The sequence below is a fragment of the Panicum hallii genome, chromosome 6 (genome assembly GCF_002211085.1).
Source record: "Panicum hallii strain FIL2 chromosome 6, PHallii_v3.1, whole genome shotgun sequence".
Taxonomy (NCBI): domain Eukaryota; kingdom Viridiplantae; phylum Streptophyta; class Magnoliopsida; order Poales; family Poaceae; genus Panicum; species Panicum hallii.
Window position 1 is genome coordinate 40,166,718 of NC_038047.1, and position 26,110 is coordinate 40,192,827.

Sequence of the window (26,110 nt, forward strand, 5' to 3'; positions counted from 1 at the left end):
TGCAGCGGAAACGGACGATCCCCACCTGTCGCCAGCCGGCGTTACACCTCGCCACGCGTACGGCGTAGCACTACGAAGCAGCTATCGGCCAACGGCTGGTTGGTGGCTGGCTGGCCGGTGACCGGTGAGCCACCGTCCGGCGCCGGCTCCCTGCGCCCCGGCGAGCAAGGTCAGCCGCCCGCCTACCACCGCTCAAGCTGACCGAGACTCCAACCAGTGCCTGCTTGGTGCTCGGAGGCTTTCACTGCTGACGAAGCGGGGGAAAAAGCACACGGCGCAATGACTGCGGTGGGCGGTAGGCCAGGTAAGCGCCGCGTGAACCCGCAGTTATTACTGGGGCTAGCCCAGGCCACCACGTTGGCGCCGGCCTCGAGATCCCCCATCCCCCGCTGCGGCTTCTGCCGGTGGTGTCTCGTGGCGTGGCGGCGTGGCCACCGCGCGCGGGGGCGGGCGGGGCGATCCGTGGATGGGTGGACATCGGATTCATTCCCCTCCCACCTCGCCTCTGCTATTAAACGCCACCACCCCGGCACCCGCCATTTTTAATACCCGCGCGCGCCTCTCGCTGCACCGTGCCGTGCCGTGCTGTCTCCCTCCGGCTCTCGGCGCTGCGGCGGCTGCAGCTCGCGCGGTCCCTGTGGGAGGGGACGAGAGATGCGGGTTGGTGATGGCGGCGGAGGAGAGGGGGCGGTGGCGAGGGGGAGGCGCGGGGCCGTGGAGGAGGAGGAGGAGGTTGAGGGGGAGGCAAGCGGGTGCTCGGCGTCGGCGAGCTCGACGAGCCGCGGGAGCAGCGCGCGCCGGTCGTCCGGCGGCGACTCGGTCAGTCATCCTCTCCTTCCTGCGTTCGTTGCGGCGTTGCCGCGTTGCTTGCCCTTGGCCTCGCGTTCGTTGATGTTACCTGTGTAGCCACTGCTGTTCCACGCACTCTGCCTGCCATGGTGGAAGTGCCAAACTTTTGATGGAGATGAGGAAGCGGGCGGCGCGCTTGAGATTATCCTTGTCTCCATTCCCTTGAGCATTTCCTGAACCATGAGAGAGATGACGAACCAGGCATGATCAGAGAGCATAAACGCGTCGCTTCTCTCTGTCTTTTCCCCTCTGTTCTCGACTCCTGGTATCCGAGGCGGGATCGATGTTGGGTGACTACTGATTAGTGCAGTATTTTTTTAATGCAACTGGCGTCACACTGATCTAGGTAGTCAACGAGACAGTACACCTAGAGATGCCAATGTCGATGCTAGAGACAAGAAGCAACAGGGTTAGATGATACTGTCCAGCTATACACTCTGTAGCAGACACAGTAGGAGCTCTGAGGGTAAACCCCACTGGGACAAACAAATGGGGCCCTAAACCTTGGATGCTGGAATTCCCACTGCGTTGCTCTTTCCCTGGATCGATTGCTTCTTTGCAAATTGCGACTTTTTTTTTATCCAGATGCAAATTGCGACTCGTTGGGCTACGCGGTGTTGCTTCATCTAACAGAACTGTTGGTGGCTTGGTGCAGCCTTTAACAAGGTTCGTGCGCCGGGGCGGTCGACTGGGGACGGATCCGGAGCCTGACGAGAGGCTCACTTCCTCCTCCTCCTACGGTGAGCACGCAGAATGTGGTCAACAGCTCGTTTCGTGTGCAGTTGTACTCTTACACTGCTTCATCGTCTTGCTTGTACACTTTAATGGCACGCAGAGTATTTGTTTGTTAACACACGACTTTGCAGCCATTAACGTGTGATGGACTTTTGCCTTCTGAAGCTTCTGCAGGTTCCACGGAACCACAAGAGGATGATGATGAAGGGGCATTACAGGGGGCCAAGGACAACAGGTGGGTACGAGCACGGCTCCAAGAGCACGCCAAGAATGCAGTCCCCCGTCCTACCAGAGGTAATATTCTTGAACCTGGTGATGGTCCATTGGTGGTTCATGAGTATTAATAAATTATGCTCATATCCTGTTTGATAGAATGCCAAGACCAGCGGCATCGGTTGGGGGCGGTTCTTTTCCAAGGTAGGAAGGACCGAGCACAGCGACCTGCCTCAGTTGATTTTGGCAGCCCTGGTGTTGCCAAATCCTCGACGCATTCTCCAGGGTTCCCTGCCAACGGTGTCGGGGTGATCAACAAGGGGTTGGGCGCGTCATATTCATCATATAACAGGCCAGATGTGTTATCTAGTCCAGGGACACCGAGCTACCATCGGCGTGGGACGACAGTTGTTGGGTATCAGAAGGGTTCAAATTCTGAAAGAGTGATCCCGCCTTCAACCGGTCATAGAAGGCATCCAGCAAGCAGCACGGTGCTACCTTATAGCAGTGGGAGGACACTGCCATCAAAATGGGAGGACGCAGAACGGTGGATCTTCAGTCCGAACCCCGGCAATGCACTTGGTAGGTCAATCCCACAACTCTGGAGGCCGAAGTCCAAAAGTGGACCTCTTGGACCTGCTGGCAGATTTGGTGGACCATACTCATCTTCTTCATCATCGGCTCTGTTCCTTGAGAGTGGTAGAGTTGGAAATCTCACTGTGAACTCACCTTACTTGGCTGGAGTTTTGCTACCTGAGCATGTTTGTGGTGGCATTATGGACACTAGAAGGGATCTGGGTGCAGCATCGGGTGAGGATAGCAGCAATGGACGAGGAGGCAGGTTCGGTCAAACGAATGGTCTGTATCCTGCTATGCGATCTACCACGGTTTCTCAGCAATTTGGTAGTGCAACTGAGTCATTTCAGTCACTGCCTACTTCCTATGAATCTATACACGGTACATGTCTCATGCTCTTAAGCACCATATATTTTCATTCTTTCTTCAAGTTTTCCATTATCGCCAGAGTGCCATTGAAAAATTTAGGTCATAAAACATTAATTTCTTTATTATATTTATGGTTTGCCGAAACAAAAATGTTTCTGAAAATTCAAATGTTGTTGGCCACCTTGGTTCTAATGTTATTCAGCAGAACAGAATGCACTATTGCACTCGGCTTTATTCCTTATTCCTTACAGAAGTATCCTCAAGTTTCTCAAGGGGTACTAATGTCCTTTTGAAATATCCTTTTTCTGGTTGTGCAGATGAACGAATTGAAAGCATAAAAGACACTGCCACTAGCAGTACCCCTACAATTCTGAGGAAGGATGTGGCAACACAAACAAGCCCTGATATAAGCAGGTCATCTTCTCCCAGCATGAGGACTTCATTCTCCCGTTCGCTGTCGGTGCAACAAGTCAAAGAGTTGGAGAGTTGTTTCTCGAAGCTTGAGATCAAGGACGTGCAGGTGGATGATCGGGTGACTCTGACTAGGTGGTCCAAGAAACATGTCACGCGAGATGCTGACAAGAATGCAACAAATATTATAGAATGGAAGAAAAAGACAGTGGAATCTAAATCTTCTGCCTGGGAAGTAATGGGAGCTGCTAAGTGTATATCAAAGTAAGGGGCCAGTATTACTTATGATGCTTTTCAGATAAACTACTTGTTTGACCAGCTTGATCCAGGCATACAATTATTTCTATGCATCATATTTTGGTATCAGACTAACTACTTAGATATTTACTTCGTGTGCAACATATTCTTTCATTGTCTCTTCTAATATAGTGATATGCTAGTTTGTGTATTCAGAGGCCAGAAGTTTTCTCCCATTATCTAAATAATATGCTAGCCTGCCTCAATTGTGTTCTTTTCACACTGCATGTTCGTGTTACCTTTTCATGGGTGATCTTCAAACTCTTTGGTTTTTCCTATTACTTACATATAACTGATTGTGTTGAATTTTGTGAACTGCAGTTAATATTCGTTCTAAATAACTTACTGATGGAATCAAAAGAATGAATGCAAGTCCTCACTTAAACTAATATAACAGTGTCTAAATTATCTTTAGGAGAAATAGGTACATGAATCATGTCAGTGCATAGTCCTTTTAGTTGTTTGTAATTCCATTACATCTGGGCCTAGTTCGAATTGGGGAATGGTTTACAACTGTCGTGCTAGTGCAGCTAGACTTTATCGCCTCTATCACCTGTTCGCTAAATTTTAGGGCTAGTTCTTATCTTTGGTGGATGGTCAATCATCTAATATAGGGATTTGAGAAGATAATGAAGTTGTAATACATTTTCCATCTTCTATCAAATGCTGACAGATGCACTTCTTTGTTTAAAGGATTGAGGGAGAGGAAGCAAAAATGACTGCATGGGAGAATATGCAAAAAGCAAACGCAGAAGCAGCCATACAAAAGCTTGTGGTATGCTTGTTTCTCTCTTTTCGGATTTAGTTTTGTCCCCCCTTTTTGCATACTTCATTCTTGTTTCCTGGCTGCTAGGAGGCTTGATATCCGCTCATACTTGTGATTCTTCAGATAAAACTTGAAAAGAAAAGACCATACTCGCTGGAGAGGATTTTCAACACCCTCAGGTCTGGTCCTCGGAAAATGCAGGTGGTACGCAGTACATCAACTGCCAATCATGATCAGCATATGTCCAGGAGTATCAAAACCGCACCACACCTCAGCAAGAATGGTCAAATGAGTTCGTTGAGTGGATGCTTCACATGTCATGCTTTCTAGAGGTGTAAGTTGCACGGTCAAGTAAAAGATGAATGCCAATTCTTGAAGTTGCAGCTATAATCTTCATCCCTTCTTTCCGCATATGCTCGGTGGCAATGATTGTCCAGAGTGTTTTCCCCATGATCTATTATAATAAGTAAAATATAATGTAATCTTTTGTAGCTGTGGGTTTGAAATCTGCATTTCCCATTACATCATGAATTACATAATATCATACTATATGTGTGGGAAGATGATGCAGTAAATGTTGCTTATCAATCTCACACTAGCGTATGGCGTAGCATTTGTCAGTTCTTGAATAATTTATTTTTCCATCTCATATGGACAATCTGACAAACCAGAAATATGATTTTGCAAAGTAGTTTTTGGAAAGTCCTGGTAAACTATAAAAACCACATATCATTTTAGGCAGGAGTTATTATCCCTTGAAAATGGTATCCTTGTGCTTTTGCACAGATTTTATGTTGTACCTGTATCATATGTCCTGTTCCCAAGAACTTTTTGTTTAAGACAACAAAAAATTTATATGCGTTCAATTAGGTATATTTAGAACCACGTAATCCTGTACCTCGGATCCATGAGCGCTTTACTCTTAAATCTGAACATAACTTTTGCTGTTTTCAGGCACTGCTCTTACTTTCAAGGTGGAGTTTAGAGGAAATGCCAAATTTTTCATCTAATGGCCTGTCTGCCACAGGGTTCATATTCTGTTTTTCTCTCTCTCTCTCTCTCTCTCTTAAGTTTTGATTTTGCCAGGGTAACATAAGTAGATGCAAAACGAGAGGAGCTGCTGTCATCATGTATGCTTTGTGAATTATGATTATTGGTATCTCACCGCATAGCAATAAAATGGTTCCTCTTCTGCTAGTCTTCCAGTGCATTGTTGTTACAGAAACTACTAGACAATATAGGAATCATAGTCTCAGAGAGCTGGGAACCATCTTATGACTAGGGTCATCAGGATGCTGTGCCTCGTACCAAAATTCGTCTGTAATCTGATGGCGCCGCCATGTTATTTGCCTTCAGTTTTGGCTTTGTACATGAGGCATGTCCCTGCTGCAGTGCTGCTGGTGACCATACTATATTACTAGGAGTATTTGTCTGTGCGTTAGAAAAAATAAAACCCCGCCTACTTGTTGCTCTGAATCACAAGCTGCAAACCTGCAGGATTACATGCACTCCTATGCGTATATGGGAGCCATTAAACTGTACAAAACTTGATGGAGCACGTGACGGGAGGGTTAAATATAAGTTAATTGTCGCCACACCTTTATTGGCTTGTCCATGGCCAAAGAAGTTCGTGGTAATAGCCATCCTACTACCTTGCTGTTGGTCTTTGAGTAACTTGCTCATAATTCTAGATCTACGCAGTTAGTCCTTGTATTATGAAGGATACAATACAAAAACGAAACGCTAACGAGAGATTGAACAAGGTAACAAAAGAACAATAAACATATAGTTGCACATCCTTGAACAGCTTCAATCAGTCACTTTTCTATGGTGTTTATATTATTGCTTCAGGGACATTTATGTTGGAATTTTCCATCTAGAAAGTTTAGAAAATGAGCGCATGACGGCATGGGGATCTCTATGACTCTATTGTCCTATCATTCCAACGGGAGAAAAAATGGCAACAACTTTATTTGTTTTCCTGCCACACTGCAGGATTTCCTCCACAGAAAAAATGCACCACAACAATCAAATCTGTTCCGAACATTCCACAGTTTAGTTTTTCATTAGAGGTTGCAACATTTGAAATAGTCTTAAAAACATTAGAAAATAATACCTGAAACATTCTAAAAATCAAAGATGCAACATCAGACCAAATCTTTACAAACGCCGGGGGGGGGGGGGGTGTTGAAGGATGCAAGGGAGGAGGCAAATGAACTTGATCGTGTCTTATACGAGGCCTTAAAAAAAGATCCAAAACAAACCAAACTTATGCCGTTTGAACTACTGTGAGTCAGTGACGTTTAGCAAGAAACTCTAAAACATTCAAAATTAGGAACTGCAACATTAATACAAATAAATATGCATCGTAGTGCATGTTTAGAAAATTGACTTAGGTGGTGTTTGGTTCCAGGGATTTAACTTAGTCCCTGTCATATCAAATGTTTGGTTACTAATTAAGAGTATTAAACATAGATTAATTATAAACTAATTGCACAGATGGAGACTAATTTACGAGACGAATCTATTAAGCATAATTAGTCAATAATTTGACAATATGATGCTAGAGTAAATATGCAAAATGATAGATTAATTAGGCTTAGTAGATTCGTCTCACAACTTAGCCTCCATCTGTGTAATTAGTTTTATAATTACTTTATATTTAGTCCTCCTAATTAGCATTCGAAGGTTCGCTATGACAAGAACTAAACTTTAGTCCCTGAAATCAAACACCCGGTTAGGTATAACAAAGGACTTCAAGTGCACCAAACTAATTATTTTTATTAATATCCTAAATAAATCCCTAGAAGAATTAGGTGCACCACCACCACCGAATCTTCTGGTTCATGTTCTTTTTCCCTTTTGATCTAATGATATTAAGGCCTAACCACTGTTTGCCTACACGGCCATTTAGTTTATGTACACGCCATGTAAACGCTATATAGTGGTCAATTGTGTCCGTTTAATCAGTCGTTTACCCCATTTAATGGTCGTTTAATTCATTTAAATGGCCGTTTAGTCCGAATAAATAGCTAAACGGTAGGTGACCGACTGTTTAGCGTTTACTATTTAGACTAATATTAGATCTAACAATGACGAATCTGTAGATGTGGCTTGTAGGAGAGGACCTCTTTGTAAGGAAGGTGGAGAATGAATGAGAGATGAAAAGAAAACAGCAGGAGAGATGGTGAAAGAAGGAAGAGATCTTGTTAGATTATTTTCGCCGCTAGTAGCTTAACAGATCTTTTATACGGAGGGTATACTGTGCAGTAAGAACGAAGAGGCGCGGACCGTGTGTCAGTGAGTTATATTTGAGGTGATGGAGTTCTCCATCATATTATGTGGTAGAGTATACTTTGTTTGTATTATATTGGATGTGAATCTATGATTGGCAAAATAATGCTTTAGCTAGAAAGTTTTTATTTTATTTACAATTTTTGCTAAGTGCCAATAATCAGCTGGCTACCGACACATCTTAAATTTTGTGAGTTCACGCACTTACTTTCTTAACCGCAATATATGCTTCAAACAAATGAACCCATTTCCTCCCCTAGCGCCCGAACCGGATCGGCTCAGCCATTCCGACACCGGGCCCAATTTTCAGTCTTCTGACTAGACTACCCTGGCCCTGGATCCGCCTTCCGTCTCTCACCTCCCCACCTCGTCGGCGCCGCCACCGCCGCCGCCGCCGCCCATCTCCTTCACCCGGGCCCGGCAATGCCAGACGCCGCGCCATAGGTCACCGCGCGATGCCCCCGCCCGCGCCCGCGGCGCTCCCCCGTCTCCTCGCGGCCATCTCCGCGGCCGCCTCCTCGCCCGCCGACCTCCGCCGCCTCTCCCACCTCCTCCTCTCCCCCTCCGCGCCACCGCCCCCCATCCGGTGCCTCAACACCCTCCTCATGGCGCTCGCCCGCCACCGCATGCTCCCGGACATGGAGTCGCTCGCCGCCCGCATGCCCGCCCGCAACCTCCGCACCTACACCACCCTCATCAACGCCTACTGCCTCGCCGGCGACCTCCCCGCCGCCAAGCGCCACCTGTCCTCGCTCCTGCGCGCCGGTCTCGCACCGGACTCCCACGCCTACACGTCTTTCGTCCTCGGGTACTGCCGCGCGGGGTTGCTCACGCACGCCTGCCGGGTGTTCGTGCTAATGCCGCTACGGGGATGCGCGCGCACCGCGTTCACGTACGCGGCCTTGCTCCAGGGGCTGTGTGGCGCTGGGATGGTGCGTGAGGCTATGGCGGTCTTTTCTGGGATGCGGCCTGATGGCTGCGCCCCTGATCAGCATGTGTACAGCACGTTGGTGCACGGGTTATGTGGGGCAGGACGAACTGGAGAGGCGGATGCGCTGCTCACAGAGGCAATGGGGGAGGGATTTGTGCCGAATGTTGTTGTTTACAATGCTTTGATCGATGGCTACTGCAGTACTGGTGATTTGGAGCTTGCAGTTGGTGTCTTTGAGGGGATGCAGAGTAAAGGGTGCTCGCCGAATGTCCGCACATATACTGAGTTGATATGTGGGTTCTGCAAGTCTGGGAAAGTAGAGAGGGCCATGGTGCTATACAGTCGGATGGTTGAGGCAGGTTTAGCTGCAAATGTGGTGACATACACAGCCTTAATCCAGGGGCAGTGCAACGAAGGGCACTTGGAATGTGCTTTTAGGCTTCTTCACTCGATGGAAGCTAGTGGGCTGGTCCCTAATGAGTGGACTTGCTCAGTGTTGATTGATGCGTTGTGCAAACGTGGGAGAATTGAGGAAGCTCAGCAGTTTCTGGGATCTCTTGTTCAGAAGGGAATTAATGTGAATCAGGTTGTCCACACCAGCATGATAGATGCATTGTGCAAGGCGGGAAAGTTTGATGTTGTTCATAATCTGATTGAGAAACTGGCCACGGAGGGGTTTGTGCCAGATGCCCATGTGTACAGTTCACTTATTGATGGACTATGCAGAGAAAACAAGCTGTCAGAAGCAATGCCGCTGTTGGATGATATGATGGAGAATGGAGTACAAGCAAATGCTGTCACATATACCATTCTAATTGATAAGTTACTTAGGGAGTTTGGGTCTAAAGGTCCAAAGAAGATATTTGATAGGATGTTTGTAGCAGGTATAAAGCCTGATGTTTTCACTTATACAGTATTTATACGCTCCTACTGTCAAGAGGGAAGGATGGAAGATGCTGAATCCATGATGGTTCAGATGATCGATCATGGTGTTTGCCCTAATTTAGTCACATATAACACATTGATTAAAGGGTATGCAAATCTCGGACTAGTCAGTCAGGCATTTTCAGCTTATAAGAGCATGGTTGATAATGGGTGCAAGCCAAATGAGGAGTCTTACACGGTTCTTCTTGAACTGCTGCTAAAGAAAAATTCCTCTGGTGACATAGTTGCCAACTTTGTTAATGTATGGAAAATAGCTGACATGAAAGTTCTCAATGGACTTTTGGAGGAGGTGATTAAGCTTCAGTCCACCCCAGCCAGCTATATCTACGATTGTTTTATTAGATGTTTGTGCAGATTGGACAGATTGGAGGAAGCAAAAAGTTTTCTCACAGGGATGCAGAGTGCTAACTTGACCCCAAGTGAGGATGTATATACTTGTATTATAGAATGTTGCTGCAGACTGAAATTGCTAAAAGAAGCATTAAGATTTCTTGATACAATGGCCAAAAATGGCTATTTACCACATTTAGAATCTTATAGGTTTATTATTTGTGCTCTTTGTGAGGAGGGAAGCTTTCATACTGCTAAAAGCATTTTTGGTGACATACTGTCAAAGGAATACAACTGTGATGAGATTGTTTGGAAGATTTTGATTGATGGTTTATTACAAAAGGGAAACACTGCTGACTGCTCTAGTCTGCTATCGTTCATGGAGGAACAGAATTGTCGTCCTAGTGCTGCAATATATGCTAGGCTTACAGGTGAAATAACAGTTGCGAGTGTTCAGGAAATTGCTACATGAATTCATATGGACAAACCAACCAGCCTAGTGTTGATGTTGATGGGCCCATGAATCTATACAAGGTACACTCCTCGTATTTTCGAGCACTGTATATTCTTTCTTTATGTTTTGGTTAGCATTGGAGAACTGTTGAAAATGTTAATGATAGAGCATTGATTCTTGAATACGTCTATGGTTAATGTACCACAATTTCTTATTGAACTACACAGTTTTAGATGGGTTAAATGTTTGATGGACAGCTTCATTCGAATGCTATTGAGCACGCAATGCATCCAAACTTATTGTGTGTCCTCAAATTTCTTAAGAGGCATTAATATCCTTTTGAAATAACATTTTCTGGTTGTGCAGAAGACTCTGGCACTATAGTGCCCTGGTAATTGTGAGGAAGGATGTGGCAACACAAACAAGCCCTGATATCCCAACATGAGGCCTTCATTCTCCTGTTCGCTATCGGCGCAACAAGTGAAAGAGCTGGAGAGTTTGTTTCTTTAAGCTTGAGATCAGGGATGTGCATGTGGATGATCGGTGACTCTTACTAGATGGTCCAAGGAACATGTCAGTCGAGGCTCTGACAAGAACGCTACAAATATTAGAGTGGAAGGAAAACATGTGGAATCTAAACCTTCTGACTGGGAAGTACCAGAAACTGCTATGTGTATCAAAGTAAGGGGACTACTATTACTCTTAATCTTTTCAGGCATATCATTATTTCTATGCACTATATTTTATTAGAGTAACTACTTTTGTTCAAAAAATGTTAGACTTGCGACACAGATACTTCATAAAATAGCAACATATTCTCTGATTGTCTCTTCTGATATGCTAGCCTGCTGACGATGCAGAGGCCAGGAATTTCCATACATTTTCAAAAAAAAAGAACAGTCTAGCCTGCCCCAAATTAGTTCTTCTCACAGCGCATCTTATAATACCTTTTCTTGGTCTTGGGTGATCTTTGTTTTAAAAAAGACCTGGTTACCCATCTTATATTAATAACAATAGGAGCAGTAAAAACATGGTGCGAAAAGGCAAAAGACCCCAAAAGGACAAAAAAGGGGATTCGGGGGGGAGGGAGCATCATGGTGAGGTGTTTGGCCCTGGCAATGCTCCAGCTCTGGGCTTCATCTTGTATTTTCGAGATAATTGTTGTCTACCAGGCATTGTGAGAAAAGATGTGAATCCGTCTCCAGGTTCCATTCACAGTGAAGAAATAATTGTTGGGCCAACCATGGATTTCGAGCCTGTTGGCGGTCCAGATGCGGTTCTTGGGTGATCTTTGAACTCTTGTTTTCCCATTACTTATATTGAGTTTTGTGAATTGCATCTATACTCATTCTAAAATTACCTACTGAGGCAAACAAAAGAATGAGGGCAGGTAGTCAACTAATATAGTGGTTTTGAACTAGCCTTGTGAGTACATAGTTTATCAACCACGGTGAAGCTAGTTCTTATCTTTTGTGGATGGTCAGTCAAATTAAATATAGGGATTTACCATGTTCCATCAAATGCTGATGGATGTGTTTGTTTGTTTGAAGGATTGAGGCAGAGGAAGCAAAAATTACTGCATGGAAGCATATGCAGAAAATTATAGGCTTAAAGCAGCAATTCAAATGCTTGTGGTATACTTATTTGTCCATTTCAGGGTTTAGTTTTTTATTGCATGCTTCATTCTTATTACCTGGCTAATAGGAGGTTTGATATCCACTCATACTTGTGATTCTCCAGATAACACTTGAAAAGAAAGACCATACTCGCTGGAGACAATTTTCAATACCCTCAGGTCAGGTCCTAGGAAAATGCAAGTGGTATGCTATATATCAACTGCAATTCAAGATCAGCATTTTGCAGGAGTATCAAATGGTGCCACACCTCAGCAAGAATGGTCAAATGAGTTCATTGAGTGGATGCTTCACATGTCGTGCTATCTAGAGATGTAGTTCTATGCTCAAGTAAGATGAATTCAGATTTTACCATTGATTAATAGCATTCACTACTTTTGCAGTCAGATATGGTCTTTCATTTTCATATGTTTGGTTTCATGATTGTCCAAAGTGTTTTCTCATAATCTTTTTTTTATAATAAAAATATAATAGATCTTCCGTAGCACTGAAAATGAAATCTGCACTTCATGTTACTTCAAAAATTATTCCAAATCCAATGCTACAGCAGATTATCAGCCAGCAACACGAACATGAGAGAATTAACATGTTCCCTACTATAGAGTAATAAAGTGCACATAGTTCACACCACGTTTCTGGCAACAATTGGTTGATAACACAGACATGACAGAATTAACATCACTAGATTTGGAACCTGAATTTCACCGTACCATAATAGAACCACATAATTCTGTACCTTGGGTCCATGCATGCTTTAATCTTAACATATCTTTTGCTTTTTATAGGTACTATTATTACTCTCAAGATGGAGTGTAGAGGAAAAATCAGAGCCTTGTCAGTAAAAAATTAGGGCTAGCCATTTTTTTCCCCCATCCAATGGTCTCTCTACAACAGGGTTCATATTCTGGGCATTCCCTTTAGCTATGATTCTAGCAGGGGAACATAAGAAGTAGAGGCAAAATAAGAGCAACTACTGTTCTCACGCATTACTTGTGAATTGTGATTATTACTATCGGAACACAGAATAATAAAAGAGTTCATGTTCTACTAGTTTTCCCACCACATTGCTGTTACCGAAACTGTCACAGAGTACATCATATAACATTCCGGTCTGAGAGCTGGGAATCATCTAATGACTTAGGTCAGGACCAGGACACGCTCACTTTGCTTCGCCCCAAAAGGCATATGGTTATTTGTGAATTGTGATTATTGGTATCTGACCACAGAATAATAAGAGTTCCTGTTCTGCTAGTTTTGCACTGCATTGCTTTACAGAAACTGTCGGAGAGTACATCATATTACATTCCAGTCTGAAAGCTGGGAATCATCTTATTACTTGGGTCAGAAGCAGAACGCACTCAATTTGCTTCGCCCCAAAAGGCATATCGTTACCTGAAGACTGGCGTAGGCAAAATAAGCAAATATGTTATGCGCAACCAAAATAAGCAATTCTGTTATGCTAACTGCCTTTTAAATTCAGTAACTCGTGTATCTTCTGATAGTGACATTGAACCATGAATTGAAAAGCACAATCCATCGGTAGTACACAAAGACAGATCAAAACGACTTCTAACAAAATCAGTAATACACAAAGTGAGGTCAAACCGACTTCTGATTAAAAAACAGCAATGCACAAGTTCCAATTTAAGCAAATATTGATTTAGTTAGCTTTGCACTCCTGAAACCCAGTATCTGGGAAAGTCCAGAGTTAGATAAGCTTCTCAGATGAATTCACAGATTGTATATAGCAACATCTAAGGGCTTCAGACCTCAGCAAATGAGTCCCCAGACCAATACAGGCACACTGAAGACAGTAAAGTTTCCTCTGAATGCACATAATCTGCATATAGCATACAGTACATCAGTTAATTTCCAGCAAAGGACTTTCATTTCTGTAAATTTAATAGCTCGAAATTCCTCAACTATTTCAATAGTGAAATGTCATTAAATTGTTGTCTGAGCTAAAGTTGCAGACATATGTTGCCTGTGTAGTGAGTGTGTACACAGATGTTTTTTCTTTTTTGACCAAAGAAAACTTTCAGCTAAGAAGATCATGTATGTGAAAGCAAGAAGTATTCATGCCTATCAACATCACATAGAACTTACCAGTTTGCAATCACTCTGTGTCATTTATCCGCCAACAAATCATATCAACAAGACGATGGGATGACTTCCACTGAAGCTTCTTAGTGTAAATTTGGTCCATCCCAACATATATAGTGGATCTGGAGATTTCAGTCCAGCTGTCCAGAAAGGCAACAGCAGAGGACTCTCTTGCAGTCCCAAAAGCATCGGTTCACCTTTTATCAGGAGCATAGATAGCCATATCTTTGATCACAACCATAAATGTGTTGTGCATTTCGTAGTTTCAGCAATTCTTGGTGCTTTAGCTCTTAGGGTACTCAAAAACTATTCCATTCGCCACACTTTTGGCTCGTCCATGGCCAAAAAATTTCCTGATGATACCTAGGGCAAAATCAACAACTGTTCCACTCCCCTTCCCAGTAATCAAATTTCCATCAATCACAATATTTGATCGGTCAATAATTTTGCAAGTAAGCTCATTGGCTACAGCGGGATGAGCTGTCACTATTTTATCCTGGGTAAAAAATCCGACGTCATTTTTCATTTCCAAGGAATATGAGGTGCCGTGAGTTTTGTGTCTTAGAATCTCACCTCAAGTAAACCTTGCAGCTGCAAGACCTTCAGAGAAGAACAGACCCCACCATACATCCTGCCAGCTTGCTTTTGTTCTTTGAGTAACTTCTTCAGAATTCTTGACCTGTGCAGCCGCTCAACTCCAGCAGTTCCTCCCTGAAAGGTACAACATCTACAAATGAAATGCTAAAGAACAATACAGCATGCAGTTGCATATAGAAGCTTAAGTTCAAGTCTGTTTAGCATTTAAATCCTGATACTACACCTTTTTTATAAGGCGTCCCGGTACCGCATCTTAAGCACAAAAGAACAAGATAGGGATTCATAATTGAAGAAGGCACATAATTTATCGGAGAAACATACAAACATCGCGACGACCTATATGCTGAGAAACAACAACACTAGCATAGTAGCATGGAGTTGCAACAAAGTTACATACAGTTCTTCTTCCACTAAAAACAAAACTACTATTACAAGATCAATGTGCCGGCACAACTGATTGTGATGGCATAAAAGCTATAAATGACATCTGAAAACCAGGCCCTATGTAAAATGCAACAATGAGATTATCTTGTTTTAAGCTTTCGCTCAATGAATCCTTTCATACCAAACTAGCTCACAGCTAATATACATCTAGATCAACTCTTGTAAAAAAAATGACCTAAACTTGATTGTGATACGTTAGACACGCACTTTGGTATAATATGACATCATCAAAAGGATAAGGTGGGATGGTGGGGACAATTTTGTCCCACATCCGTGAACTAAATGGCAGAAGGCAGATATCTTGTTGAAATGTGTGTTGCCATTTATGACCATCCAAATAAAAAGATGAACTGCAAGATAACTTACAGGAAGAATGATGAGGTCGTATTTTGAATCGGAGGCACTCGTGATGCTTTTATCAGCAACAATCTTCATCCTTTGAGATCCAACAATATTTGGAGATTTTTCAACTGATGCCAATACCACATTTATATTTGCACGTCTTAAAATATCAACCAGAATTATGATCTCCATCTCTTCAGACCCATTTGCGATTGGAATAAGAACCTGTTTTCCATGTCAAATTAACATCAATGTTATAACAAAACAGCCAACCTTCCATCAAAATACACCTGAAGCCAATCATACCATTTCAATTAATTTGTCCGTGCACATGAGTATGACTGAACTTACTGAGAGAACTAGATATGATAAACAACAGCATCTGAAAGTGAACAGAGAGATCAACTATATTGCATGCTAGGGAATGTGCAACCGAACTGAACTTTACTAAATCAAGGGTATACCTTTAAATGAGAATCAGCTAGAATAGCAGACTAAGTTGTGCAAATAATTCACTATGATGTGGTCATTTTTTAAAATGAATGATTTAAGCAAACCAGGATTTGGTCAAATTTCATTAAAGCATGATGCCCTCCAAAGTATGACATAAAATCATGGTGAAGGATGAAACCATGCATGACATGACACAGCATGCAGTTTAAGGTGTACTTACATGAGGATTGTGATCAATAGACCACTCAAGTTCATTGACCTCTGTACTCCTTTCAAAATCGCCGTCAATTTGTGTCATCTGTTGTGTAATATAAAAAAGAACCATCAACATTAATAAACCAAAACTGAGTAGTTGAGTTGCCAGTAGGCCTGACAAAACTGAATTTAAGAAGAAAAAAAAAAGAAATGAGAATGCAAAGTTGGAATTTATGTGTCTTTAATTTTATTAGTTTAGCCAGTAGGCAGGGGAAGGCCAAAATTGACATGGGAGGAGGCAATAAAAGGAGAATTGAAAGGATGGAATATACCCAAAGATTTATCCTTGAAAAAGGAGTGCACGGAAAACAGCTATTCACGTGCCTGAACTTTGATTAGTGGCTCCTGTTGGGTTTCAACTCTAGCCAACCCCAACTTGCTTGGGACTGAATTCTACCTTTATTAGTTTAAGGTGGTTGCGGAGTAGAAACCATGACCTTAACCACCGCAATTACCAGACTAATCTTTATGTAAAATAACCTATAATCATCTAAAAGATAAAGAAACTCAACGCAGGGAGAAGATTGTCCCCCTTTGTCCTAAGAGAGGGGAGTACGGAACCTTTAGGGAGGTATTCACACAGCCTGCAAGCACCTGGCTTTAAGCCTGGGGTGCCGACCTTCAATTGGAGGCTATACCAACTGAGTTATTGTTCGGTTCTCTCATCAGCTAAAAGATTATGATACTTTAAGGCTATTATGTGAAATAACAAAGATATTAAAGTTTCTTCTGACAAACCAAAATTCTGTCCACATCTTCAGCTGCATGAGGCCCAAACATTTGCTCAACAAATGATAAAGCGAACTGGAATGACGTCCCTGGCCCACGACTTGTAGTGAGCTCTCCTGAAACCTGAACGTTTGATTCAACAGCTCGGAATGTAGGGAGATCTCCTATAAAAGATGGGTGACAGGTGATCTTGTAAAAACAAGAAAAAAAAGATGTCACTAGATGAGCCTAAACATTGGTGGACTGAATTTATCCATATAGTAAAACGACCACCTTTTTTCTCTTGTGGAGACCCCACGGCATTAGAACAACTGCAGGCGCAGCACATATAGCACCATACAGTCTTTTCTCCTCAGCCTGACGAACTGTGATCCTCTTAAGGATATCACTATCTCTCAACCGCACTGAACCAGGCATTCCTCCCTGAAACACATGAACCCAAGAATCAAATATAATATTTTAGTCACTGCTAGCAAGTGATGCAATACACATGAGGTTGACCACTTGTCAGCACCAAAAATGAGTAATCATGACTATAGCACAGGAGTGAAGTATTGTCAACATTTCTTTGCTGTGCTGTCTCAAGATACCAGAACGTTCCTAAATCACTTTCCTGCTACTTGAAATTCAATAAACTAAGCTACGCAGGAAACATTTATACCACGTCGATCAGTAAGATAAGAAGATGTGAATTACCGGAAGAGCCACAAGGTCGAACACCTGGTCGGCGCAGGAGGCAATGTGCGTGTCCGCGACGATGCGGGAGCCGCAGGAGGCCTCCACTTCGAGGCCGTCCTCGACGGAGGCCAGCGTCACGTCGGCGCCGGCTCGCCGGAGGACGCCGGCGAGGACGACCGCCTCCATCTCCTCTGTGCCCATGGCGATGGGCACGAGAACCTCATTATACAAAAGCGCGGAAGTCAACCTCCTGGGCTGTCAATCTGTCATGACCATGCAGGGAGGTGGCGAATGGAGAAGTACCTTCTTCTTTGGAGAGGGCGGCGAGGAGACAGCCGTCGCGGTGGCGGAGAGCGTGGGGGCGGCCCGCGCCACGGAACGCGGTGGTGGTGATCGAAGCGAGGAGTGCAGGGAGCGGTTTGGTGGATGCAGCGGTGCCCGTATCTCCGTGGCGGTAGGTGCGGTCGGGGAGAGGAGAGAGTGCCATGGAGAGAGCATCGCGAAAAGGCGGGTCGTCGGAGCGAAGACGAGGAGCGTAGGCTGAGAGCAGATGGATAAACCCCGGGGAAGAAAAACCCAAAAATCCAGTGTTTGGCTTGGCCGCGGCAAAGGCAAACGGGAACGGTATCACATCACACGGATGGAAGGGGAAGGGCAGTTTACCAACGAGTCAAAACGAAATTTGTTTGGTTTGACCATGTAATGGTATCAGTTAGAGTTAGTACATCTTGTCCAAGGAATACGCCAGAAAATATAGAGAAATCTCTACTCCTAAAAAACCAATTAGGAGACAAATTCTTCGCGCGACCGGCGGCCTCGACGCCCATCGTTTCGTCTCCTGAGGATCCCTGCCGCTGGTGAATTTGACTCGCTGTTAATATTTGATTTAGACCGTCGATCGTGGGTTACCACAAGATTTCCACATCGTCTCGCGACAGTGCATCCGGCGCCGTTGGTAGGTTTCGCGTACCGGCGCCGTTGGTAGGTTTCGCGTAACGCAATAGGTCAACTCGCAATCCTCCCGTCCCATCGCGTTTTCACGGTCACGTTTTCACCATCTCAACATCAACGCATCACCGCGACAACTGCGGCCAAGGAGGGTGAAAACATACAAGTGAGGCGGCGCCGCGGCAACTGCGATCAAGGAGGGAGAACTCAGGTTCGATTTCCCCGCCAGCTACCCTCCTAGCTCCCTCGCGTCCCTCTCGAGCCCTCACGCGCAACCAAATCCCATCGGAATGGGGCTCCCTACGGTAGCGTCCATGGCGAGGCGGCAGGCGACAGCGAGGGCGCTATTCTGACTCACCTAGAACCACTCCCAACCGGCCAACCGCAAGTCCAGCACCACACGCACGCCCTCGCCCCTGAACGCAACTCAAAATGCAAGAACCACGGCCCTAACATTGAGCTCACCAGAGATCTTAGGCAGCGGTGGCGCTCGGGTGAAGGTAAACAGGCGGATTCCGGAGAGGATAGTTGCTGGGGTGACTTGGGGAGTGGAAGAATGGGTTGCTAGAGCTCTTGTGCTGCTCTGGTAAAGAGGAATCGGTCGGGGAGTGCTGGAGGGTGGCGGGAGCTCGCCGGAGGCAAAGAGATGGCTGGCGGACAGGGGAATGGCAAAGGGCGGCACCAGATGAGCTTCGTTGGAGGGGGGGTGTTATTCGAATTAAAACCGCCTTAGGGTCCTCCACGTCATGCCTGATAGCTTGCTTCTGTCTCGGCCATGAATCGACGCGTGGTGGGGTCAAATTTCTCCTGCCGACGATCGGCGACGAGGATAACCTCGGTTCAGCCTAATTTGTTCAGCTCTGCTCTTTCCTTTCCATTTCCCTGAACCTGATTCTTGTACTTGTCGGTTTCAGAAATGGCCGGCAGCTAAACCAACTTGAAGTGTGTATCGCCCTTGGTGGTTAGAGGTGGCCTAACACACAATAACTCAAGATTTATATTGGTTCATGCAATCGTGCCCTACGTCCAGTTGGGGTCAGTCGTTGTATTGGTTCAGCCCAGGTGCTTGTGTGAGAGTTAGGGGAATTACAAGATTGCGAGCGGATGATGTGGTATGATCGAGATCTATCGATGTGTCTTTCCTAAGCGGATGACCCTCCCTTTTATAGTCCAATGTTGATGTGTCTTTCCTAAGCGGATGACCCTCCCTTTTATAGTCCAACGGGTCTCCGTCACAGGGGAACCAAAAGTAGAAAGAGTGAAGTACAAAGAGAGAGTGTTCCTTGTTTTGCCGGTCGGAGTCGCCAGCTCTGTCAGTCAGGACTGCCAGCTCTGTCAGTCGGGGCCTTCCGATGACCACTGTCCAAGTCCTGTATCGTGGGGTGGCCATCTTATCTTATCCCTGTGCGTCATGCTCCGTCGGTCGGGGGGTGAGCGTGCGATGATAAGTACGGTATGGTAGTCACGCTCTGTCCCTGGCGCTACGCCCCTTCACTCTGTTATGATGGAGGCGTGTCCGCCGCATCGTGATGACGTTGCGTCTCCCTTCATGAGGATGGGCAAATGGAATAGCACCCCCTACCGTGGCAACAGAGGAGACTGTAACCCTCGTGGAGGGAGTAGTTGGCCTGTATGGCAAGTTGACTCCGTCGTGTCCGTCCTTATCCTCGACACCTGGCTCGGGGGACAGTTAGCGTGCGAGGCCCGGCCAGCGCCTGACATCATCAGTCGGGGAAAGTGACACGTGCGTGGCAGAGTTCGGTTGGCGTCTTAGGTCGGACCATAGTATGGACCTAGGCCTTAGTCGTCCTCTCGGTTGGGAACGCGGGCCGAGGCTCCAGCCGACTGTCCGACCGGTCGGGACCGTGGGCCTGGACGGCTTGGAGAAAGTCAGGATGTCCGTTTGATCCACGCGTGATCTTAGGCCATCCAGAATGCCACCAGGGAGAGGGCCTGCTGGGGACCCCGGGTCCCTGGACCTGTCATCATTTTTCTCGAAATTTTGCATGTTAACTTTGAAAACGTCCAACAGAAAAATTGTAGGGGACACTTTCCTCTACAATTTTGATTACATGCACTTTCTCCAATTCAGCCTGTATCATACTCAAATATTGCTCTGACCTTGCTGTATACCTCGGGTTCAGCCTAAATTTTTCTGAACCCGAGTTTATCAGTCCAATTATATCCAAAATTTACTACTAAACTTTGAAATATATCTAAAGATAAATTGTAGCCCTAACACTCCTCTAAAAGTTTTGTTTCAGGCATATTTGCTGATTCAACCTCTAACCCCTCCAAAAACTGCTCTGAACAGGTCTGCATAAAACCTATTGCTGGCGCCCTAGCTTTTCTTAAATTAGCCCCCTGGAACAAAGAACTATGGAATAATTTTGTGAGATCTGCATAAAACCCGATGTATATATTAAAGTTCAGTACCGGCCACTGAACCATCGTTACATTTTTAGCTGCACGCACCAGAACATTGCAATTGACCTTTTAGTTGAGATGCCAATTCATAATGCTTTAATTCTAGTCATCTTCGGTGCCTGTGGTGATTCTTTTTTACTGTTTTGAATAGCGTAAAGTAGAATTAAAGCATCATTACAACAACGATAAGAAGGTTCAATACTCGTAGATGTAATGCATGCATCTCTTGTATACTCGTAGATTAGTTAGCAAAAAGTCTTGAAGCCAGTCCGCCACTGCCCCGTGAAGTATTTTTAATTGGATTAAATTTGATCAGAGGTGGGGACATTTGGCCCTCGGTTTGGATATATTTTGTGATATTTGACATTCTGTTTGTGGTTTGCCCAGACCCTGTATCTTTCCAAATATGAGTTCAGACAAGGCGATCCATGGCAGGTCTATTTCCTTATGCATGCGCAGTTGGTTCCTGGCCTTCAGTACATCTTGCGATCGGAAACAGAGGCGTGATCCGGCAACTGCGGGTGAGGAGAGGTGCGCACGGCCTCCCCGGTTAGACGGCGATCTTTTTTTTCTATTCTCATTTGTATTGCAGTGTGCAGAATTGTTGAGTGTTATGATCTTCTTTTTACTCATTTTTTGCATGTGGATGAATTGGAGTGGTCACTTGATCATGCCTTTTTTTTACCTGAAACCCTAGCCGTAGAGCATGTAGCCGATCCTCTGGATTTTAGCCTTGATGGTGTTCTGAAGTTCGCATGACCAGTGTGGTGTGTTGACATTCAGAATATGTGGAGAAAGGATCTTGATCGTTCACAATATAAAGCAGCCAAACACTTTAAGCAGCAGGAACAACTACTGAAACACACTTAACATTTAAACTAGACTGCAATCTTTTAGTACAATGATTTTATATGCAGTCTTTTTTAATATGGTTTCTTTTGCTGCTTTATATTAATATTTTGTAGGACCCCACTCTGGGGCCTTCTGTTTGGATGATGGTGATAATGTTAGGCACCCTGTCTGCCAAGATACTGCACGTTTTCGCTAATGAATTCATACAAGGCGAATATTGTTCTAAGGGAACCATTTGCCGATTTGACAAACAGAAAAGGCGCCGGCAAGTGACTCACCACACATAACTCATCCATGATTGCTGTTGATGCAAAAAATTGGCAATCGGCTTCCTGTGTGACACCACACGAGGACTTGGGAGATTTGCTTTCCTCCGGCTCAAGCTCCAATTAGCTTCGCGTAGCTGCAAGGCGTGCCAGTCAATTTGATCTGAAATTGACAAGGAATAAGACAACATCAAATTATGGAACGTATCGGCTGGTGTTCCGAATCGTTTCACAGGGGATATTGGCTAGAGATTCGATGTGAGTCAAAAAGCAATCGGCTAGAGTCAGTCGATTCAACTGTACAAGCAGTATTAATTTTACTTAATAATGCCTCGTAAACAACACTTAGATCTAGATCTAATCGGCTGTGTTTGGTGTAAAAGATTGAAACAACAAAATTGCAGTAAAAGCCGATAGATAACTAAAATCTAAGCTGGATAACCGTGATAGGAGCTGAGATAAACAAGACTAAATGAATTAATCTCGCGAAGAAAAGCTAATATCGATAACTGGTGAATAAATAGATCGAGAAAGAAGCGATATGCTACCAATTAAAGACCTAATTTACTCAGTAAAACACGGAACTTACTAGCAAACCGGAGATTGAAGCGATGCAGACCTACCGACTAGAAGAACTCGTTGAAGAAAAGAAAAAGCTACGAAACTAGGGTTTGGCGAAGTCGCCGCCAAAGAAGTAATTATTGTATTTGATTGGATGTTCTCCTTAATTACAAGCCCGCAGACCAATATTTATAGCCTAAGCTAAAACCCGTAGTCGATTACGACATCGCATAACTTGACTAAAAAGAAAATAATCTTTCCAAAATAAAACAACTCACGGAAGACTCAGAGCCTACATAATATCTTGCTGACGAAATCATCAACGCTAATCCTGCTCCATCGGCTGCGATGCCATATCGGCCAGTCTTCGCTCGATCGGCTGCTTTCTTTGCCCTTGCATCGGCCAGATACGTGCTAAAAAATGGTGTCAACAAGTTTCATCTGATTGCCAGATACATAGATTCAAATGAGCTTAAGAGGCAAAGGGAGCGAGCGCGGTCTGCCTCATCAACCAAAGAGTAGAAAATTATGCTACAGTTAGAAGAAATTTGCATAGCACTATTACAGATATTTCTTAGGTTAACTTTACAAATTGATAATCTTTGTTCAAAATGAGAAAGACACTTAACCAGAATGTGTCATGTTTTGGATGCCCATCTGAACACCACATTTTAGATGATTCTTGGCAGGATGTGAAGCTTGCCTTGGTGTTTCGATTTTTTTGTATGATTGCCTTGGTGTTTCGATTTCTGGATCTGAACAACCATGTGAAGCATGCCCAAGTTTACTTTGTGATAATGTTATTATTGGTGCTGAAACAGCATTGATATTCTTAGTATTTAGAGCTTTAGAAAAAAATGTAAGCTACTGAAATCATCATGAGATTTCAGTTTAACTGAAAGCCATCATGATTTCAAAGGTGAATTTCAAAGCGGCCTTCATTTATAGAATACGGTTGGAATGTGTCATTGCTCAGTTTAGCTTGAAGCTATTCAAGTGTGTTTATGTCTTTATGCTTTGAATATTGTTTTCCTCAGAAGAGTGCATTTTGATGGACAAAAGCTAACATATTCATTTGCTGTAAAATCTCTGCTTAGTTTTGCTTAAATTTAGTTCCGAATTCCATTCTGCAGTTCAAACATGACATTTCAAACTCTGTTGAAAACTGGAGCAGGCAATTATATGCCACAACAGCTACACGGTTCACTTTGAATTTTCTTATTGTAGTTCTTTTAATATGCTTATATTCAAAACATCATCTGTATAGATAACTGTTTTCTCATGCTTATGTAATATATGCTTGGTTTCAATCATCCCATGATCACCTCAAAATGATTCCCCTTTCTTTTCATTGTCTGATACAACAGAATAAAAACGGTGAGTATCAGATAAATGTAACATATTAGGTGTAACTTATTCTATCTTTGGAAATGACAAGTTTTGGCCGGGTTGCGGCCTTGGAATACTAATGACTATCGTGGGGGAGTTCTTGGTCAGTGGTGTGCCCTGGATATCAACGACACATGATCCCCAAATATCTCATTGGCGAGGACTTGTAGAGCGTGAAACATACTAGTAATAGTAGTAGGTTTGTACCTTGAGTGGTCCTGTAAATCTAAAATGGTTTGTTTCTATTGGAACTGAAACTTGTTATACAATCCGCCTGAACTTACGATGAATGGCTGTTATCATGCCATTGCTGAAAAAGAAACATGCAAGTTCATGATGGAGAAGCTTGACTCAGATGAGAAGAATCTTTGAATATCATGCTTATGTTTTGCCTACAAATCAACTACTCGAATACAACTTGCATCGATAATACGAATGGAAGATGATAGAGAGAAGCGTGCCATGCCGGATGTGTCACATGACGCATCGACCTCCCTTTCTATTGCACATTCGACAAGGATTCATTATCACAAAGATATTATTGTGAAAGTTTGATGATTGTGGATCTCAATGTGGCTCACCACACAATGTTGGTAAGATCAACATTATATTTTTCCACGCTCCTCTTATTGAGTTTGAATATTTTTCCGCTCCCGTGGCATCGCACGGGCATGAACCTAGTCACACGTAAAATTAATGTGAAAAAAAATTGAAGCATATTTTTCCCCAACAGAAGATTGAATTGATCGATGCTTCAGAATCCATTATTTCAAAAGCAAGATAAAAAAATTAAGCAAAAAGGTAAAAATCAATCAGAGGCATAAAGAAGTGGAACAAAGCAATGCAAAGGCTGTGAGGACCTTACGAAGGATCATCGGAACTCCGAAGGTCCGTCCCAGCTATACAACCTATACTACAGGGGCAAAGTTTGAAGTTAAATTTTTCTTTGTTGGAGGGAAGCAACAATACTTAATTTTTTATAATTTAATCGAATTCAAATTTGTTAGTGAAAATCTTAGTGCCTATGAGGTCTCCCCGCTACTTATGCGTAGTGCCATAACACGTGGCTACCTTCGTTCCTCATCAATGGAGAAGGCCAGGATAAACTGAAAAGCAGCGAGTTCTATTTTCATAGTCACTCCTTTACCTCTCTTACTTTTACCTCAATTACTGGCATTTTGCGTGTTAGGATAAAACCCGACGACTTCCTCATTCCTTAGTTTCTTCACATCATGTCCTTAGATAGCTAAACAATGTCTTAACTAACCAACAATGATAACATATGGCTAATGGCAAAGGGAGCTCAACTCTAGAGTGAAGACATGCACGATGACCTTGTGAATTGTGAAAATCACTAGTCATAAGTCATAACAGTAGGGGATAGTGTTAGTTTTGAGGAAGATACGTTAAAACTTTCAGAACTGTAGCTAAAATATATAATTGTTTGCTACGCATTTTGTTATTCTTTTTATTGTGGGATTGTCATCTCTTGCCTCTTTGCCTTTTTAAGTTCCTAAGTTGTTTGGCTGAATCTTATCTCATTCACTAGGGAGTTGAGCAAATACATTTTCGTACGAGCAATATTACCACTCATATATCATTATATACAAAGGGTCCATAACGTTTTGTTGGTCTAAGGCTGTCGCCCTGTTGTCTTGTCCTAAGGCTGGATCTGCATAGACTTTGTGTTAAAAAATTATTGTTACTTGTGCCAAGAAACTAAACATATATCGAGTCTTAATAGCAAAGTCTAGCATTTTAGAGCATTAGCCAAAAAATGTCATATAGACACACAAGAAACACGCATTGATCACAAGATAAAGCGTACATCTATGCTGATATAACATCAACGTGTCTCTTTCGGCTCTGCCTTGGGTTCAACTTTGCATCAACACGCGATGTCTCTTGTGGCGTGGCTACAAGCATATGTAATAATGCTCATATTTTATTATGATATCCTTTAGATAGCTTTATATCTCTCATTGCCGTGTAGGGATGAAGTGACGTATCGCATCCGCAAGAAAAAAAATATTTTGAAGAAAAAAAAAGAAAAAGAGCGCCAGAATGGTGTGCTCATTTCTATGTGGTTTGCACACTATAGGTGTTTGGTATAAAGTGGCGTTATCTATCTTTTTCCTTATTAGCGATAGTCGAAACATGTGTACTCTCTACTGATTTTCTTAACCTCTAGCGTTGTAATTGCTGCAAACTCCGAGCGGTCACTCTGCCTACCGTATACATTTAATTCTTACACACAATTCT

At 43.6% G+C, this 26,110-nt stretch overlaps 3 protein-coding genes across 8 annotated transcripts; 2 read left to right on the forward strand and 1 right to left on the reverse strand.

Moving 5' to 3' along the window:
* The first annotated feature begins 527 nt into the window (after positions 1-527).
* On the forward strand, positions 528-5,413 carry LOC112898452. 2 transcript variants are annotated; one of them, XM_025966772.1, is made up of 8 exons: positions 528-819; positions 1,505-1,589; positions 1,759-1,878; positions 1,957-2,754; positions 3,060-3,417; positions 4,144-4,225; positions 4,340-4,550; positions 5,171-5,413. In XM_025966772.1, exons 1-7 carry the CDS (start codon positions 655-657, stop codon positions 4,544-4,546), a joined length of 1,815 nt encoding a protein of 604 aa, XP_025822557.1. In that variant the 5' UTR covers positions 528-654; the 3' UTR covers positions 4,547-4,550; positions 5,171-5,413. The 2 variants fall into 2 exon arrangements, with proteins under 2 accessions (XP_025822557.1, XP_025822556.1); XM_025966771.1 differs by having other exon boundaries at positions 529-819; positions 1,750-1,878.
* Positions 5,414-7,784: 2,371 nt separating this feature from the next.
* Positions 7,785-12,851, forward strand: LOC112896745 (pentatricopeptide repeat-containing protein At5g65560-like). 5 transcript variants are annotated; one of them, XM_025964868.1, is made up of 6 exons: positions 7,785-10,250; positions 10,537-10,851; positions 11,721-11,804; positions 11,911-11,965; positions 12,034-12,134; positions 12,590-12,851. In XM_025964868.1, the coding sequence occupies exon 1, from the start codon at positions 7,966-7,968 to the stop codon at positions 10,186-10,188; it is 2,223 nt and encodes a 740-aa protein (XP_025820653.1). In that variant the 5' UTR covers positions 7,785-7,965; the 3' UTR covers positions 10,189-10,250; positions 10,537-10,851; positions 11,721-11,804; positions 11,911-11,965; positions 12,034-12,134; positions 12,590-12,851. The 5 variants fall into 5 exon arrangements, with proteins under 5 accessions (XP_025820653.1, XP_025820651.1, XP_025820655.1 ...); XM_025964866.1 differs by having other exon boundaries at positions 11,911-12,134; XM_025964870.1 differs by lacking the exon at positions 11,721-11,804.
* Positions 12,852-13,256: 405 nt separating this feature from the next.
* On the reverse strand, positions 13,257-17,977 carry LOC112896746 (protein DJ-1 homolog C). The gene is made up of 9 exons (XM_025964871.1): positions 17,709-17,977; positions 17,424-17,624; positions 17,001-17,150; positions 16,737-16,916; positions 15,964-16,041; positions 15,315-15,515; positions 14,481-14,618; positions 13,911-14,403; positions 13,257-13,644 (listed from the first exon to the last, which is right to left on the reverse strand). Exons 1-8 carry the CDS (start codon positions 17,901-17,903, stop codon positions 14,191-14,193), a joined length of 1,356 nt encoding a protein of 451 aa, XP_025820656.1. The 5' UTR covers positions 17,904-17,977; the 3' UTR covers positions 13,257-13,644; positions 13,911-14,190.
* Positions 17,978-26,110: the final 8,133 nt, after the last annotated feature.